General features: G+C 44.5%; 1 protein-coding gene across 2 annotated transcripts in view; it reads right to left on the reverse strand.

Annotated features, from left to right (window-relative positions):
- Positions 1-6,013: 6,013 nt before the first annotated feature.
- The window catches only part of LOC119167764 (REST corepressor 1), a 276,247-nt gene continuing 263,449 nt past the window's right edge, over positions 6,014-18,811 (reverse strand). For both annotated transcript variants that reach the window (XM_075865775.1, XM_037419292.2), the window contains one exon: positions 6,014-10,950. In XM_075865775.1, the coding sequence (XP_075721890.1) occupies positions 10,836-10,950 (115 nt within the window). In that variant the 3' untranslated portion in view covers positions 6,014-10,835. The remainder of the gene's footprint in view (positions 10,951-18,811) is intronic.

The following is an 18,811-nucleotide window of genomic DNA, read 5'->3' on the forward strand; positions in this document are numbered from 1 at the left end:
TCGCCGCCATGGTTACTGGTGGCGCTGACATAATCTTCCACGTTTAATCCACATATAAACCCTATAAAGTGGCTGGGGGGATAGCTGTCGTGGTAGCTCAGTGGTAGAGCATCGAACGCGTCATTCGAAGGTCGCAGGTTCCGATCCGGCACACGGCAAGTTATCGTTTCACCAACTTTTCTTCATATATACATTCCAATATGCTCCATTATCTTCCCCTATACTTTCCTTGCCATTATTGTCTGTTAGATCTCTTTCATATTGTGTAAAACACGGAAAAACAAGCCCTTAGGTATACACTTCTTTTCTTACTCATTAACGAGGGTCTCGTACTGGCAGACTTAATGCTTTTCGGCTGTATACGAGGGACTATTGGTCAGCTGCCCACTCGTAACAAGTTCACGTGCTACGTGACGCGAAACAGGCTCAAATAGTGTGCCACACTCGCCGCCAAGGCTACTGGTGGCGCTGACATAATCTCCCACGTTTAATCCACATATAAACCCTATAAAGCGGCTGGGGGGATAGCTGTCGTAGTAGCTCAGTGGTAGAGCATCGAACGCACCATTCGAAGGTCGCAGGTTCGGATCCTGCCCACGGCAAGTTATCGTTTCAGCCACTTTTCTTCATATTTACATTGCAATTGGCTCTAATATCTTTCCCTATACTTTCCTTGCCATTATTGTCCGTTAGATCTCACTCGTATTGTGTAAAAACACGGAAAAACGAGCCCTTAGGTATACACTTCTTTCCTTATTCATTAACGAGGGTCTCGTACTGACAGACTTAGTGCCTTTAGGCTCTATACTAGGGACTATTGGTCAGCTGCTGTCTCGTACTGGCAGACTTCCTGCCTTTAGGCTGTATACGAGGGACTATTGGTCAGCTGCCCACTTGTAACAAGTTCACGTGCTACGTGACACCAAACAGGCTCAAAAGAGTGTGCCACACTCGCCGCCATTGCTACTGGTGGCGCTGACTAACACTCCCACGTTTAATTATTATATAAACCCTATAAAGTGGCTTGGGTGATAGCTGTCGTGGTAGCTCAGTGGTAGAGCATCGAACGCGTCATTCGAAGATCGCAGGTTTCGATCCTGCCCACGGAAAGTTATCTTTTCACCCACTTTTCTTTATATATACATTGCAATTTCCTCTAATATCTTCCCCTATACTTTCCTTGCCATTATTGTCTGTTATATCTCATCTTCGGTATACACTTATTTTCTTATTCATTAACGAGGGTCTCGTACTGGCAGACTTAGTGCCTTTCGGCTGTATACGAGGGACTATTGGTCAGCTGCCCACTCGTAACAAGTTCACGTGCTACCTGACGCAAACAGGCTCAAAAGAGTGTGCCACACTCGCTGCCATGGTTACTGGTGGCGCTGACATAATCTTCCACGTTTAATCCACATATAAACCCTATAAAGTGGCTGGGGGGATAGCTGTCGTGGTAGCTCAGTGGTAGAGCATCGAACGCGTCATTCGAAGGTCGCTGGTTCCGATCCGGCCCACGGCAAGTTGTCGTTTCACCAACTTTTCTTCATATATACATTGCAATTTGCTTCATTATCTTCCCCTATACTTTCCTTGCCATTATTGTCTGTTAGATCTCATTCATATTGTGTAAAAACACGGAAAAACGAGCCCTTAGGTGTACACTTCTTTTCTTATTCATTAACGAGGGTCTCGTACTGGCAGACTCAATGCCTTTCGGCTGTATACGAGGGACCATTGGTCAGCTGCCCACTCGTAACAAGTTCACGTGCTACGTGACGCGAAACAGGCTCAAAATAGTGTGCCACAATCGCCGCCATGGCTACTGGTGGCGCTGACTTAATCTCCCACGTTTAATCCACATATAAACCCTATAAAGTGGCTGGGGGGATACGTGTCGTAGTAGCTCAGTGGTAGAGCATCGAACGCACCATTCGAAGGTCGCAGGTTCGGATCCTGCCCAAGGCAAGTTATCGTTTCACCCACTTTTCTTCATATTTACATTACAATTGGCTCTAATATCTTTCCCTATACTTTCCTTGCCATTATTGTCTGGTAGATCTCACTCGTATTGTGTAAAAACACGGAAAATCGAGCCTTTAGGTATACACTTCTTTCCTTATTCATTAACGAGGGTCTCGTACTGGCAGACACAATGCCATTAGGCTGTATACTAGGGACTATTGGTCAGCTGCTCTCTCGTACTGGCAGACTTAGTGCCTTCAGGTTGTATACGAGGGGCTATTGGTCAGCTGCCCACTCATACTAAGTTCACGTGCTACGTGACGCCAAACAGGCTCAAAAGAGTGTGCCACACTCGCCGCCATGGCTACTGGTGGTGCTGACATAGTCTCCCACGTCTAATCCACATATAAACCCTATAATGTGGCTGAGGGGATAGATGTCGTGGTAGCTCAGTGGTAGAACATCGAACGCGCCATTCGAAGGTCGCAGGTTCAGATCCTGCCCACGGCAAGTTAACGTTTCACCCACTTTTCTTTATAATTACATTGCAATTGGCTCTAATATCTTTCCCTATACTTTCCTTGCCATTATTGTCCGTTAGATCTCACTCGTATTGTGTAAAAACACGGAAAAACGAGCCCTTAGGTATACACTTCTTTCCTTATTCATTAACGAGGGTCTCGTACTGACAGACTTAGTGCCTTTAGGCTCTATACTAGGGACTACTAGTCAGCTGCTGTCTCGTACTGGCAGACTTCCTGCCTTTAGGCTGTATACGAGGGACTATTGGTCAGCTGCCCACTTGTAACAAGTTCACGTGCTACGTGACACCAAACAGGCTCAAAAGAGTGTGCCACACTCGCCGCCATTGCTACTGGTGGCGCTGACTAACACTCCCACGTTTAATTATTATATAAACCCTATAAAGTGGCTTGGGTGATAGCTGTCGTGGTAGCTCAGTGGTAGAGCATCGAACGCGTCATTCGAAGATCGCAGGTTTCGATCCTGCCCACGGAAAGTTATCTTTTCACCCACTTTTCTTTATATATACATTGCAATTTCCTCTAATATATTCCCCTATACTTTCCTTGCCATTATTGTCTGTTATATCTCATCTTCGGTATACACTTATTTTCTTATTCATTAACGAGGGTCTCGTACTGGCAGACTTAGTGCCTTTCGGCTGTTTACGAGGGACTATTGGTCAGCTGCCCACTCGTAACTTGTGGCGCTGACTGACACTCCCGCGTTTAATTCCCATATAAAGCATACGGAGTGGCCCGGGGGGATAGCTGTGTTGGTAGCTCAGTGGTAGAGCATCGAACGCGCCATTCGAAGGTCGCAGGTTCGGATCCTGCCCACGGCAAGTTATCGTTTCACCACTTTTCTTCATGTTTACATTGCAGTTGGCTCTAATGTCTTCCCCTATACTTTCCTTGCCATTATTGTCTGTGAGATCTCATTCATATTGTGTAAAAACACGGAAAAACGAGCCTTTAGGTATACACTTTTTTCCTTATTCATTAACGTGAGTCTCGTACTGGCAGACTTAGTGCCTTTAGGCTGTATACGAGGGACTATTCACTGGACAGCTGCCCACTTGTAACAAGTTCACGTGCTACGTGACACCAAACAGGCTCAAAAGAGTGTGCCACACTCGCCGCCAGTGCTACTGGTGGCGCTGACTAACACTTCCACGTTTAAATAATATAAAAACCCTATAAAGTAGCTTGGGTGATAGCTGTCGTGGTAGCTCAGTGGTAGAGCATCGAACCCGTCATTCGAAGGTCGCCTGGTACCGATCCTGCCCGCGGCAAGTTATCTTTTCACCCAATTTTCTTTATATATACATTGCGATTTCCTCTAATATCTTCCCCTATACTTTCCTTGCCATTATTGTCTGTTATATCTCATCTTAGGTATACACTTATTATCTTATTCATTAACGAGGGTCTCGTACTGGCAGACTTAGTGCCTTTCGGCTGTATACGAGGGACTATTGGTCAGTTGCCCACTCGTAACAAGTTCACGTGCTACCTGACGCCAAACAGGCTCAAAAGAGTGTGCCACACTCGCCGCCATGGTTACTGGTGGCGCTGACATAATCTTCCACGTTTAATCCACATATAAACCCTATTAAGTGGCTGGGGAGATAGCTGTCGTGGTAGCTCAGTGGTAGAGCATCGAACGCGTCATTCGAAGGTCGCAGGTTCCGATCCGGCACACGGCAAGTTATCGTTTCACCAACTTTTCTTCATATATACATTGCAATTTGCTCCATTATCTTCCCCTATACTTTCCTTGCCATTATTGTCTGTTAGATCTCTTTCATATTGTGTAAAACACGGAAAAACAAGCCCTTAGGTATACACTTCTTTTCTTACTCATTAACGAGGGTCTCGTACTGGCAGACTTAATGCTTTTCGGCTGTATACGAGGGACTATTGGTCAGCTGCCCACTCGTAACAAGTTCACGTGCTACGTGACGCGAAACAGGCTCAAATAGTGTGCCACACTCGCCGCCAAGGCTACTGGTGGCGCTGACATAATCTCCCACGTTTAATCCACATATAAACCCTATAAAGCGGCTGGGGGGATAGCTGTCGTAGTAGCTCAGTGGTAGAGCATCGAACGCACCATTCGAAGGTCGCAGGTTCGGATCCTGCCCACGGCAAGTTATCGTTTCAGCCACTTTTCTTCATATTTACATTGCAATTGGCTCTAATATCTTTCCCTATACTTTCCTTGCCATTATTGTCCGTTAGATCTCACTCGTGTAAAAACACGGAAAAACGAGCCCTTAGGTATACACTTCTTTCCTTATTCATTAACGAGGGTCTCGTACTGACAGACTTAGTGCCTTTAGGCTCTATACTAGGGACTATTGGTCAGCTGCTGTCTCGTACTGGCAGACTTAGTGCCTTTAGGTTGTATACGAGGGACTATTGGTCAGCTACCCACTCGTAACAAGTTCACGTGCTACGTGACGCCAAACAATCTCAAGAGTGTGCCACACTCGCTGCCATGGCTACTTGTGGCGCTGACTGACACTCCCGCGTTTAATTCCCATATAAAGCCTACGGAGTGGCCTGGGGGGATAGCTGTGTTGGTAGCTCAGTGGTAGAGCATCGAACGCGCCATTCGAAGGTCGCAGGTTCGGATCCTGCCCACGGCAAGTTATCGTTTCACCCACTTTTCTTCATGTTTACATTGCAGTTGGCTCTAATGTCTTCCCCTATACTTTCCTTGCCATTATTGTCTGTGAGATCTCATTCATATTGTGTAAAAACACGGAAAAACGAGCCCTTAGGTATACACTTCTTTCATTATTCATTAACGAGGGTCTCGTAGTGGCAGACTTAGTGCCTTTAGGCTGTATATGAGGGACTATTGGTCAGCTGCCCACTTTTAAGAAGTTCACGGGCTACGTGACGCCAAACAGGCTCAAAAGAGTGTGCCACACTCGCCGCCGTGGGTACTGGTGGCGCTGACTGACACTCCCACGTTTAATTCACATATAAACCCTATAAAGTGGCTGGGGGATAGCTGCAGTGGTAGCTCAGTATTAGAGCATCGAACGCATCATTCGAAGGTCGCAGGTTCCGATCCTACCCACGGCAAGTTATCTTTTCACCCACTTTTCTTTATATATACATTCCAATTTGCTCAAATGTCTTCCCCTATACTTTCCTTGGCATTATTGTCTGTTAGATCTCATTCATATTGTGTAAAAACACAGAAAAACGAGCCCTTGGTATACACTTCTTTCCTTATATATATATATATATTAATCGAAAAACGAAATTTTTCGTTCTGCTGCCCATTCTCCTTTTCAAAATATTGTTTCACTGGATCGAAGGACCCCGTCTCCTTAAAACACACACACACACACACGCACTGTTCACAAGTGAAGTTTACTATAGTGATTGTGTTAGTCGAGCGGTTTTGTAAAGCTAGTGCAGTTTGGCAGAAGTAACGAATGCTCAACCAATAGACCATAGGCTTACTCTGAGCAAATGGCCCGAATAAAAAGATCTGCGAGTCAACCTGAAAGTATAAGTTTGTTGTTTTATTTCTTTTTCAACGCACATCACCTACACATTCACTCCTACTAAGGGGGCACAAAAACAGCTCTCACATGCACACAACATAAATTAAAACTACTTCGAGCCATAGTCATTCGCAGGTGCCACCACTCTTACAAATTCGCGATCTGCTCTAGAAACAGGACCCGTGCACAGAAGCCAGTGAATCTCGCTTAAAGCCACACCTTCAGAAGCACGCTCAAAGCACCCCGAGTCTTTGAACTCTGGCTGGGGTACAAATAAACAAACATACAGAACTCACGACATATCACCCTGCCCTAAAACCACACGACCTCCGAGTGACCTTGATGAACCCTTCAAACCATCAAATGAACAGAATGTGTCTCTTGTAATATCTTTCCAACTCGTGATGCTGCTTGAGCAGCTGGTAGCATAGAATGCATTCTGCTTGGAATGCATTCTGTGAGTTTAGATGCACCCCTGTTACATAGCAAGTGGAGAACACTCGCAGGATCATTTGGCATGTCTTTTTGATTATGTGGGTGTAGGGTGGGAATGCAAATAAGATTGGAACAAAAAAGTGTGCTCCGTTGTGAAGTGCATAGCTGGTACAAATGTTTTTTAATGCAGCTGGAATGACAAGGGATGGCGAATTGTTTTTCGGCTTATCTGGTGGCATTTCAGTTTGCAATGACAGCTGTGTAATGTGACAGCTGTGTAACTTATGAATCAACAATGAGCAACGATACAGCAGTAAACATTAGGCCAAAAGCTTCAACACAATTGCTTAAACGAACATTTTCCCCAGGAAGACCATGTGACCTTTGCCAAAAATGGTTCAACTGCTTCAATTGAGCCATATTCTTGCAACTGCTTCAATTGTGCCATATTCTTGCACTTCCACAATTTCTAAGTGTGGATTACAAAAGTTTGCTATTGAAGAGTCTTATCCCCATAAAAATGCAGAAACTTTATTTTCTACTATGCGCTGTCTCGGATATCACACACTTCTGTTTCCTAGTGAGATTTACTATGCAATGCATCTCCACTTTCCCCAAAACTTGCAGAGTTTAGTGAAATATGGTATTTACAACTTCTGAAATCCCTAAAGAACTAACATGGCGAATCTTGTCAACAGCACGTGTGGCTGTCGTTTCTTGTGTACTCGAATGTGTTGAAATGACAAGCTTTTGACAATGAGTGGCAGTGGAAGATATAGAAATAAGGGGTTTCAGGGAAAACAAGGTGACAGATAAAAGAGGCGAGTAAGACAATTCTGTTGGGATTTGAAAGTTTTTAGGACCACTGGCTCTCCAGACCACGAGAGCTGCGAGTTGGGGAAACCAGCTGCAATGAAGTGCACACAGCTTTTCTGCAAGAACGTCACTCACAGGAGACACAAAACGCTCAAAAAGACGCACAAAGAAGTACCAGCTCGCCACACTCACGATGGCTTGCACAAAATTAATCTCTGCCACACTACTCACACACAGCCTGCAGCGGTTAATCATTGTTCATAGATGTCAGAGCTGGACACAGGCTTCAGCAATATCACTACCACAGTCACTGTGAAAGCACCACTTGCACACACACAAGACAGCGAGGAAAATTTTTTTTCTAAATAACTATTGAGCAACTGTATTCATTTAGTGTCCTGAAAAGATATCCAAAGCAGAAGCAATATACACAGCAGCATGCGGAGGGAGAGTTGCAGTGATCACAAACCTCTGTTTGAAGGAATGCTGTACTGTACCCAACCAGGCTTATTCATACGCAAACATGCCACGAGGCACAGAACACAGAAAAATGAAAAGGAGTAGTCTATTATGCTTTCATAAGCACACATGCCCAACAGAGCCTTGCATCTGGACCATGAGTCAAGGCCTCGGGCCATCATGTGGCCAGAAAAAAGGCCATGCCCATAAGGTTTGGCGCAAATAGTGAGCGCAAATAGTGGGCTTCAAAGAACTAAAAGACACTGCTTCAGGAACTCATCTCCCATGGCATACAAGAAGGGACCTGTAGAGAACATCATGTAGGCTAGGTGACACACATGCTTGAAGGTCAGTGCCCGCAAGTCAATGCCAACAAAACTGCACCAAACTTTTGTTTCTCTCATAGCAATAAACTTTTCCCTTGTGCAATATAAACACAGTCCCCTAGGGAGAAACTCCTGAATCTACACCATCTCACAGTGCAAAAGGGGCAACCGCTAAAACCAACACAAGTCACATGTAATGGTGCCTATTCTCAAAATGTAATGAACTCTGTTACTAGTGGATTTAAAAAAACTTGCAAAAGAACAATTAACAGTCATGCACAATTACGAGAAAACTTTATACATACATAATTGATGATCACACAACTTCATGCAGTAGCCGCAAGCTCGTGTGGCCACAGGTACTCAGTCGAAGCAAGTTCGAACTTGATGGGTCAGCAAAGAAAAAAAGGGATGCAGGCATGTACATTGTACACAGCAACTGCCCTCATTAGCAACTAAGTTTTCCACCAAAAGAACGAAAAAACTTGCTGCTCGAAATTCATGTAACAAATATTTTTCACTGGCAGAAAGGAGCAAATAAACACTGAATAGGAAACACGGGAGCCATAAATCTACTGCAAGAAGATACAAGAAAACAAACAATTTCCACAAGATCAGTGCAGAAGAGGTTTAACATCACACACTATCAAGATGGACAAGGGTTGGCCTTGAATACATTAGTGACCAAATCAGAAGATAAGACTTTTGCATGAATGCACTCAGAATTGTTTGGCTACTAAGATCCAAGCCACGCGGAGAGACAAGGTTGATTCCTTTTTCACGGTTGCATGTGCATAGACATCTCTCCACATGCAGGCGCTTGCAAGTTTTCAGGACCTTACTCTCAAACGTTGAGTGCCATAGCACCTACTCTTCACGTGCACGACTAAGTGCCGTACCGTACTACTGACAGAGAACGCAGGTATACAAATTTTTTTCTGTGTGCCTCAGTAGGATGCTATGCACAGCCCTCTTCACTGGCAAGCACTCGCTCGAGATCCCCCGAAGTGTTGCACATGGAATCCATTCAAGTGCACTAAAGTTGAGTGCACATTTAGCAGCACCTCAGTGTTGACTAAGAAGTGCTGTCCAAGCACAGAGTGGTCCGTCAGTGCACACGACACTGAATGAACAGCAGCTCAAGAAGACGAACAGTTACTTACTCATTGGTCGATGCTAGTCTTCGCAGTGAAAACTTACGTGATAGTGCATACCTGTTCAACAAGGGACACCAGTTTTTTGGTTAGGTCGAAATGTGTTCACAGAATGGGCTATCATAATGAACCACCAAGATGAAATTCATTGAAGGATTTGAAGTTTCATATGGTGCCACACACCTTATCTGCTGAGAATAGGCTTAGCAGTTTGCTTGTGCAGTACTGCAAAAGCCAACTCAACACACTTGAAACTAAGCCATTTCGGTATTTCACCAAGCCTTAGAAAAGATTAACCAAGCATTTGCGAAAGAAGATGAACACACGTATTTATAGGGAGAAGCTGTCATATATTATACTATTACTACTACGATACTGTCTCACTTGTGATATATATGCTCGGACACTTGGCATGGTCACACACAACCATTCATTGTAGTGTCCCAACAATAGGGCAAGTATCAGTGTTTGTACAACACGGCTCTCGCGCGAGACACAAATTGCATTGTTGAGACTATTTTGAGCTCTTTAATCTATTCAGAACTACAGGACTTTAGTGAGCTATCATCAGCTAACTAGCCTGTATTAAAAAATGATAGAAGTCGTCCTGTACATGGCACATGTTTTCTAAAGGAGCGCATGTATTGTCCCAGTTCAAAGCATCGACCAGTCTAAACATAACAGTGCTGCAAACTGAGGTTGGTGAAAGCATGCAGTGTGCGTAACGCGCTTTTTGAGAAGCACCCAAAAAAGTCAATGCCCTCAAGACTTGGTGAATGAGTGCCTTGATCTCAGCCTTACAGTTGAGCAGTGCTCACAGGCTCATTTCGTAGCAGTGGCTTAACAGAGTGACAAAAATACTGTGTGCAGCACAGCCACGGGCGACTGATGCATGGTGCAGACACCGTTTGCCCATCACGAAAGTTGATAACTCAGCCAGTATCTAACACTCCTGTGCTCAAAACACTCACCACACAAAAACAGCCGAGTGGTACAGACACTGCCAAGTTGTTAAGTGCCGGCACAACGCTAAGATGTACCGACCAAATTGGCAACACTAACACAGTCCACTTTGAGGGCTGCACATGTTCCACTCACACTTTTTTACTACCGGGTAATTCAACCGCAGCAACTTGCATGATGTAGTGAGGCAAGTAAAAAAAAAATCACTTGACAGAAGTTTCACTGTCCACAGGTGGGACCCTCATAGCCACAAAAGCCTACACAACACCAGGGCTGCCCAGAGAAAGTTGAGTTGTGCACGAAGTGCCATAGTCGAAGTGTGTCAGCTAATCGAAGCATTAGAGTCCCTCGGTGAGGGGAGGCACAGCCAAATGGAGGCTTCATCCAAATGGCATACGAAGAGTGAGGCCTTGGCACTCCTTAGAACAAACTGCTGTGCAGAGAGCACAGCCCAGAGCATCGGTAAATGTCACTTCGGCCCACCACATCACTGCTCCGCGGAAAGAACATGCAAGATGGCAAGCACTCGTCTATGTTGATTAACACTAAGCTTCAACGAGGAGAAGTGGCAATCAGCGAATCAGTCATGCCTCCACAGCCAGTTGAAAAAATGCCCACACACTGTACACAGTAGCGGTTGTGCTCCCAAGGCTGCAAGCGACAGCTTCAGAGGACGTTGTGCATCTGGGCGGGCTTAGTGTGCATGGTGGTGGTCGTAGAGGTCGCAGTCGGTCGGATCAGCGGCGGTGGCTGCTGTAGGATTGACCAATTGCCAGACTGCCTGCAAACGCAAGACACCCAACAGCACTGAGCTCAGATGGTGGCAGTTGGACGCACTTCACTCATGACCAAGGAACAGTGCAAAAAAAGAAAGATCAATGTTATACACCGCTCTATCCAATCATTCACGCATCTTCCAAAAGAAAAAATGAATCGCGTACTATGCATTCTTATTGAGGTCTTTCCCAGTGTTAACTATTCATTCTTTCAAATTATTAATGCATGGGCAGAAGTGCAGCAGTCTGTTTCTTGCCGTTTATCTCATGTCAATGTTTTATTTACTTTCAATATGTTTAAAGTTGTGTGCAAACTTGTGTACAAAAGAAAAGCTATTTCCCCGCAGGTTAGCATGCCTGCTTTCAAAGTGCCTCCCTCTAAATTAACTCTGGCTAGGCTGTTGTGCACTGAATACATTAGTTGTGTGCAGTAACTTGATTTTTAGAAATTTTTGGCATGCCCCATGCAAATGTGGATGTTCTGCCGCAATTCGTGCAGCATCTGTTAGTGTCTAGGGGGCAGCTCACATTCCTTATTGACTTTTTTTGGTTAAATCAGCTTCGGACAGCTGTCTCCCGGCACAGAGATCGCCAATGTTTCAGGCCCGGCCACAGAAAAAATTTGTAATGACCAATTATCGTGCTCTTATGATCGAGATTCTTTGGCATATGCGGTCTGTGGGAAGCTGTGGAACTGGCATAATTGAAGAACTCTGGCTTAAATGGCTTGTCATGAAATACGTGGCATTCATGCATTATTTTCATGCATTACAGAGAGGGCACAGCACGCATACGACGAACAACATGCCTAAGGTTTTGCTTACACCTATGCAGGTCATGCTGTGTCTTTCTGCCTTCACATTGCCGTACTGCCTCGGAACAGCTATCGTTCTACCGGACGGACAGCGAGACGAGACTGGGATTTATCTACTGGCGAATACGCAGTCACGGCGCATTACGTAATCGGTGGCGAATCTATTAAAGGACCAGCACGACAGCGGATTCTTCAGAGGGCACGGCACGCATCCAACGAACAACATGCCTAAGATTTCGCTTGCACATATGCAGGTTGGTTACTTTACAAATGTTGTTTGTTATAGAAGTGACGATCGATTTTTGTTACTAGTGCCATGCCCTGGCAGATGTTTCAGTATTCTTCGTCATTGCTAAACAACGATTTCAATACTGCTTTCAGGCGATGTGGAGGAAAACCCTGGGCCCACTAATACTCAAATGCTACAAGCTATTCAGACAACCAAGGGGCCTCAGACCGTAAAATGGACGCACTAAAGGAAGAAATCAGTGCATTGAATGCTAAAACTGAAAAATTAGGTGGTTATTTTATGGTAATACAGGAAATGAATAAACGAATTGAGATCCTAGAGCATATCGTGCAGGAACAAGCTGCTAAACTTGCAGATTATGAAAACCGCAGTCTACGCAATAATTTTGTGCTTTTTGGTGTTCCCGAAAGCAAGAGAGCTTCAGCTGTTGATTTGAAGAAAGTCGTGGTCGATGCGATCTTTAAAGAAACTCTTGGTATAGAAATTTAAACAATTGAAAGAATCCATCGACTTGGTAAGCAAAAACCTGGGAAAGATAGGCCCATAATCATGAAGTTTTATGATTACCGTGAGAAAGAAAGTGTTCTAAAAAACTGCAAGAAACTTAAAGGCACCAATATAACCATAAGCCACGACTACGTCTCGGTTGAAATAAGGCGGAAGCTAGGGAAAAGTGCAGCTTAAGATAGGGCTAAAGGTGCGCAGGTTAAGCTGGTGCATGATTAGATTAAAATAAACAGTGATATATAGGGCCGGGATGTCACTAAAGAAGAACCATACCTGTATCAAAATCATGCAGATAAACAGAAACAGAGATATGCTCTTGAAGCTGCCGGTGCAGGAAGGAGCACTATAAGAAAGAGAGCATGTCATCTAACGCGCTAGGAACCCCCTTTCCTTCACCACAGACATAGCTCGGGCTTCTTTTATTTAATGCCCGAAGCATCATAAACAAAGTAACTGAACTTGAATACTTTTGCTATCACGAAGTCCTCATGTGGTGGCCATAACTGAAACGTGGCTACACAGTTGTGTCCCTGATAACTGCATTGTGCCAGAAGGCTACAAAACCTTTAGATCTGATAGGATCTGATAGGAGGGATCTGATAGGTTTAGATCTGATAGGGGCGGGGTTGCAATCATAGTAAAAAACTGTGTTGTGGCCGCGCATGTTCGAAGCAATGTACTAGAAACAGTGTGGTGTAAAATTAGCCTTTTTAACACAGTATACCTTCTTGGTGTCGTGTATAGACCACCCGCAACAGCATCAGACTATCTTGATAAATTGAATAACTTCCTTTGTGCCCATGTAAATGGGAACACCAGGCTAATTTTTACTGGAGACTTTAATCTGCCTCACATTAACTGGGACTCTTTTTTGCTCGGACACGTTGAGATTTATAGTGGCGAAAAGATGTTGGAAATTATGTTCGCTCATAACTTAACCTATATACATGAATGACATCTTCGTCTCGGTCATTGTTGGACCTGGTGTTCCTTTCAAACAAATTGTACAATTATAATATCTGTGTTGATGAGGGAATTTCAGATCATAGATTGGTCTCTGTTATTATTCCACTGAGTGTTTCACGGGCTAGAACCTATAAGACCAGGAAAGTAAAAGATTACACGAACACAGATGACACTTCGATTCTTGACATGCTGGGGTATTCATTTCGTCATATTGAGCACGCATTCGAGCGCCAAACAGTTGAATTGTGACGTTTTAAAGATATTAAAAATTGCATCGACAAATTCGTTCCTAGTAGAGTAAAACAGACTAAAAAGCGCAATCCGTGGATAACATGAGATATTATTCGCAAAAAGTGAAAGTTAAAAAGGCTGTGGAGGAAAAGAAACCGTGGCTCCGAGGATATAGCACGTGTACGAAAAGAATTGAAGAAATACTTGTTGGAATCTAAGCGCGCTTTTTTTTGGTCAAAAGTTGAGTTCTTTGATTAAACATTCACCTCGCAAGTTCTGGCTTTATATGTCAGATCAGCTCGATAAAATTGACCAGCTGAAACGTGGAAATGAAATCGTGACAAAGAATGTTGATATTGCAGATAGTCTTAACATTTTTTTTCAGTCAGTTTTTACAAGGCGCAGATGTGACACTGAAACAGAGGATGTAATATGCCACTTATCTGAGCCAATGGGTGAGATTACTATCAGTCGAGAAGGAGTATTGTATAGTCTATTGTCTCTTGATTCCAAAAAAGCATGCAGGCCTGATGAAATACCCACCCCTTTTTTTGCAGCATTATGTGGAGTGGATATCTTACTACTTAGAAGTTATTTTTCAAATGTATATTCATACATTATGAAGTATATGAAGTTATATGAAGTATATGAAGTATATGTATATGAAGTTATTTTTCAAATGTACCGTTTATTCGGACGCCGAAAATTCGGACATGCCCGTTTATTCGGACATCTTCGTGGCACCGCCACTCGCCCCATTGAACCTAATGTAAACTCACGACCGAAAATTCGGACGCCCCGCTGTGCGCCGTTCGATTATTCGGACTCCATTTGACTGACCGGATGCGTCGCCGTACGCTATGACACGCTGACAGGGACGTTAACAATACGTTTGCTAGGTTGCCAGCACTGATATGCTGCACTAGCTATGGATGGACGTCGGGCCAGTGTCAAAATGCACGCAGAAATCGCCATTGCCGATCTCGAAGGCTATGTTTGGCGACACGTTTTTTTCGGTTTTAGCCAGTCGAGCGGCCAAGCCAAGCCACTTACGGAGTCTGTTCGCTGTGGCGTTTGGCGTGGTTTGGCGTTTGTGTCAGCGTGTCAGTGGTGTCAGTCAGTTGTTTCTGCGGGTAGGCCTGGTTCGTCTTGTTCTCTGTGTTCTCGCTCTCTTGTGTGTTCCGTGGCGTGCTGAAATGGCTCCGACGCCACCCGTTGCTGCGCCGTTGGGAGTGAAGAAACGCGGCGAACGTGGGAGCTACAAGACGCTCACGATGGCGAAGAAAGCGGAGATAATTCGCCAGGTAGAAGGCGGCCGACCTCAGTCTGAAGTTGCTCGGGAATTTTCCATTTCCAAGCAAACCGTCTCGGACTACCTCAAGCAGAAGGCTAAGATCCTAGAGGCAGCTGAGAAAGCGTCTGCGGGTACGCAGAAAACTTTCCGGGACGGCAGCCACCCGCAGCTTGAAGAAGCGCTGAACATGTGGTTGAGTGCCACGGTGGCTAGGAAAATACCCATGTCTGGCGATCTGCTGAGACAGAAAGCAGAGACGCTCGCCCTGCGCATGGGTATTACCGGCTGCAAGTTCAGTGACGGGTGGTTGCGCAACTTTAAAAAAAGGTACGACCTGGCCTTCAAGCGAATGTGCGGCGAGAGTGGTTCCGTCGACCAAACGCTCGTGACCAACTACGGCGCCGACAAGCTGTGCGCACTGCTGCGCCAGTATCCACAAGAATACGTCTTTAATTGTGACGAGACTGGACTTTTCTATAAGATGCTGCCCGACAAGATGCTAGCTTTGTCTCGCGAACCCTGTCATGGGGGGAAGCATAGCAAGGAGCGACTGACAGTTGTTGTAGGAGGCAACATGACGGGGACGGAGAAACTTCCGCTCCTCGTGATAGGGAAATCGAGAAATCCAAGATGTTTTAAAGGCGTCAAATCACTCCCTGTGTGGTATGAAGCAAATTCGAAGGCGTGGATTACGCAAAACCTCTTCGAACAGTACCTTCGCAAGCTCGACCGCCGGTACGAACAGCAAAATCGCAAGGTGCTGATGTTCGTCGACAACTGCGGTGCCCATGGGCATATCGACAACTTGAAGGCTATGACAGTGGAGTTTTTGCCGCCTAACACGACAAGCGTGTTGCAGCCCATGGACCAGGGCGTGATAAAAAACTTGAAAGTTCATTACCGGTCGCGCCTCCTGAATCGTGTGCTGTTATGCGACGACAGTAACAAAAACTACTTCGTGGATGTTCTGACGGCCATCAGCATGTTGTCCGATGCCTGGAAGTCAGTGACTCAGGAAACGATCCACAACTGCTTCTGCCACGCAGGATTTATTACTGGGATTGAGGAGGACAGTGCCACAGGCCAGAACCCCGCGGTTGAGAGTCCGCCTACTGCAGCAGCGGACATTTTGGACGACCTTCGTGCTAGCGGGGTTGATGTGGGGGCGGGTACGTTTGAAGAGTTCGCCAACTTCAACAGTGCCGTTTTGCCTTGCGCAGAGTTGGACGTTGACGAGATCGTCCGTCAGGTCTGCGAGCCGGCGCTGGCGGACAGTGACTCCGACGATGACGCGCCGCCCGCACCACAGCCATCAAATGCGGACTTAGCGCAGGCCATATCGATGCTGTTGTCTGTCTACAGCGGCGGCCAGACACTCGCAGAGGTACAGGCCGACGTGGTCGCGCGTAAGCGTGCGTGTGTGCAGACGCGCATAGACAGTTTTTTCGGGCGATCGGGCCAATAAAAGTGCTTTTTTTCGAGTGAATCCGTTTTCTCGGACTCCCGATTATTCGGACTTCTCGGCGGTTCCCGTCGAGTCCGAATAAATGGTCGAGGACTGTATTTGTACCAGTTCAGTGCCATCGGACTGGCGCACAGCTGTAGTTGTCCCTGTGTTTAAGAGTGGTGATCGGTTGTCCGCCAATAATTACCGTCCCGTATCGCTCACATCTATCTGCTGCAAAATATTGAAACATGTCATTGTCAAGCATATCATCACATTCCTAGAAAATAAAAATTACTTTTATCCTTATCAGCATGGCTTTAGGAGTAAAGTCTCGACTACAACACAGCTTATCGAAACTATTCATGACTTTGCGACAGCTTTAGATGTGAATGAACAAATTGATGTCATCTGCATAGATTTCACTAAGGCCTTCGATAAGCTACCTCACGACAGATTACTGTATAAGCTTCACTGCGCTGGACTAAGTTAACTTTTACTTAATTGGATTGAGCCTACCTAAATGACAGGAAGCAATTCATGAAAATTGATAACTCCATGTCTAGCTCACTAGAAGTGTTTTCTGGGGTTCCACAAGGCTCAGTTCTTGGGCCCTTATTGTTTCTGGTATATGTCAATGATATCGCAGATATAGCAAAACCCCATATTAGGCTCAAACTGTTTGCTGATGATTGTTTAATTTATGCGCGAGTGAGGAAGGACCAATTGAACATTGTCGAATGTCTAAAGGAATTACACTTATGCTGTGAAGCTTCGGAAATGGAAATAAATTATTCGAAATCTACCGTCACTCACATTTCTAGTAAAAAAATGATAATTCCATCTGAATACTGTATCGCGAATCACACCTTGTTGACAATTAATGTGTTTAGGTACCTAGGTCTCACAATAACGCATAACCTAAAGTGGCACACACATATTGATAATGTTTGCTCTAGGGTCTCACAAAAATTGTACATATCAAGAAAAAAACTGCAGGGTGCTAGTATGGATGTAAAACTTCTTGCTTAAAACTTTCATACGGCCGATACTGGAATATGCCAGTATTGTCTGGTGTCCCCACCAAAAAGTGCTAGTAAATAAACTTGAACGCATACAATGGCTTGCAGCTTGCTTTATATGCTCAAGATATAAGCAGAACGACTCAGTCACAGAAATGCTACAACTATGTGATCTGAAGATGCTCCACAATCGCAGACGCAAAAATAGATTAAAGTTTCTTTTTCACTTATTAGAAGGCGAGTTTAAAATTAACAGAAATGACTATATGGAAGAACCTGGGAACGAAGCGAGAGGGCAAACCAGACACGAGTACTGCAATCTTATTTTGCACGAACAAGGTGTACCGTCACACTTTCTTCCTCGATGTCATTGCGAATTGGAATGGGTTACCGAGTAACATAGTCAATGCGGGTGATGTTAATGAATTTGTGCATTTACTTGATTTACTCTTATGAGATTTATTGTAAATATTATCGCGATTGTTATTCATTGCATTGCGAATCAGGATGTGTGTTTTTTCATTTTTCATTTGGAATGCAGAGCTTTCACGGATTTGTATATATGTATACCTGGTTTATCATTGGGGGATGTATGTTATATCCCCAATTTGTTTGTACAGTGTATCGTAACTTTCCTGTAATGACCCTCAATAGAGGGTTGACAATATTTCTAAATAAAAAAAATAATAATTTTGAAGCTCACCAGCATTCACATGCAATGCTTTTTATTAGGGGTGTGCAAATATTGAATGTCTGAATATGAATTGAACACGAAATACAGTTAAACCTGAATATAACGAAATTGATGAATTTCCAAAAACTTCGTTATAAAGAGGATTTCGTTATATGCAGGATCGGTACAAAAATTCGAAAAATAAGCATGCAAATTAAATAAAAGGGGGACTAAAAACAGAGCTAACCCCAAACACTTAATTTTCAGTAAAGAACTGCTTTATTATTGCAATAGCAAATATGGACACTTTAGGCAGGTTTTTGCTATCGCCGCCATGTTTCGTAACAAGTCCAAATTGATAAGATGCCCCTGCACATCCTAACTTTCACGAGCGACTAAAAGTGCACGAGCACTGTTGAAGCAGGCATCAAATGAGTCATGCTATCCCTATCGTCACCTGAAAAGTGCATAAGATAACACCTCTTGCGTGTTAGAACTACCGTCAAATCTCAAACAGAAAGTAAACCACCCGTCTTGAACGAGCATAAAACAACGGGAAGGGGGCGGGGGATTGCTTGAGTAGCAATAATTACCTTGGATTATAAGGCCGGTCGCGATTCCTGGCGCGCTTGCTATCTCGGCGAATATCAGTGTGGTTCCAACGT

Source organism: Rhipicephalus microplus, chromosome 6 (genome assembly GCF_043290135.1).
Source record: "Rhipicephalus microplus isolate Deutch F79 chromosome 6, USDA_Rmic, whole genome shotgun sequence".
NCBI lineage: Eukaryota > Metazoa > Arthropoda > Arachnida > Ixodida > Ixodidae > Rhipicephalus > Rhipicephalus microplus.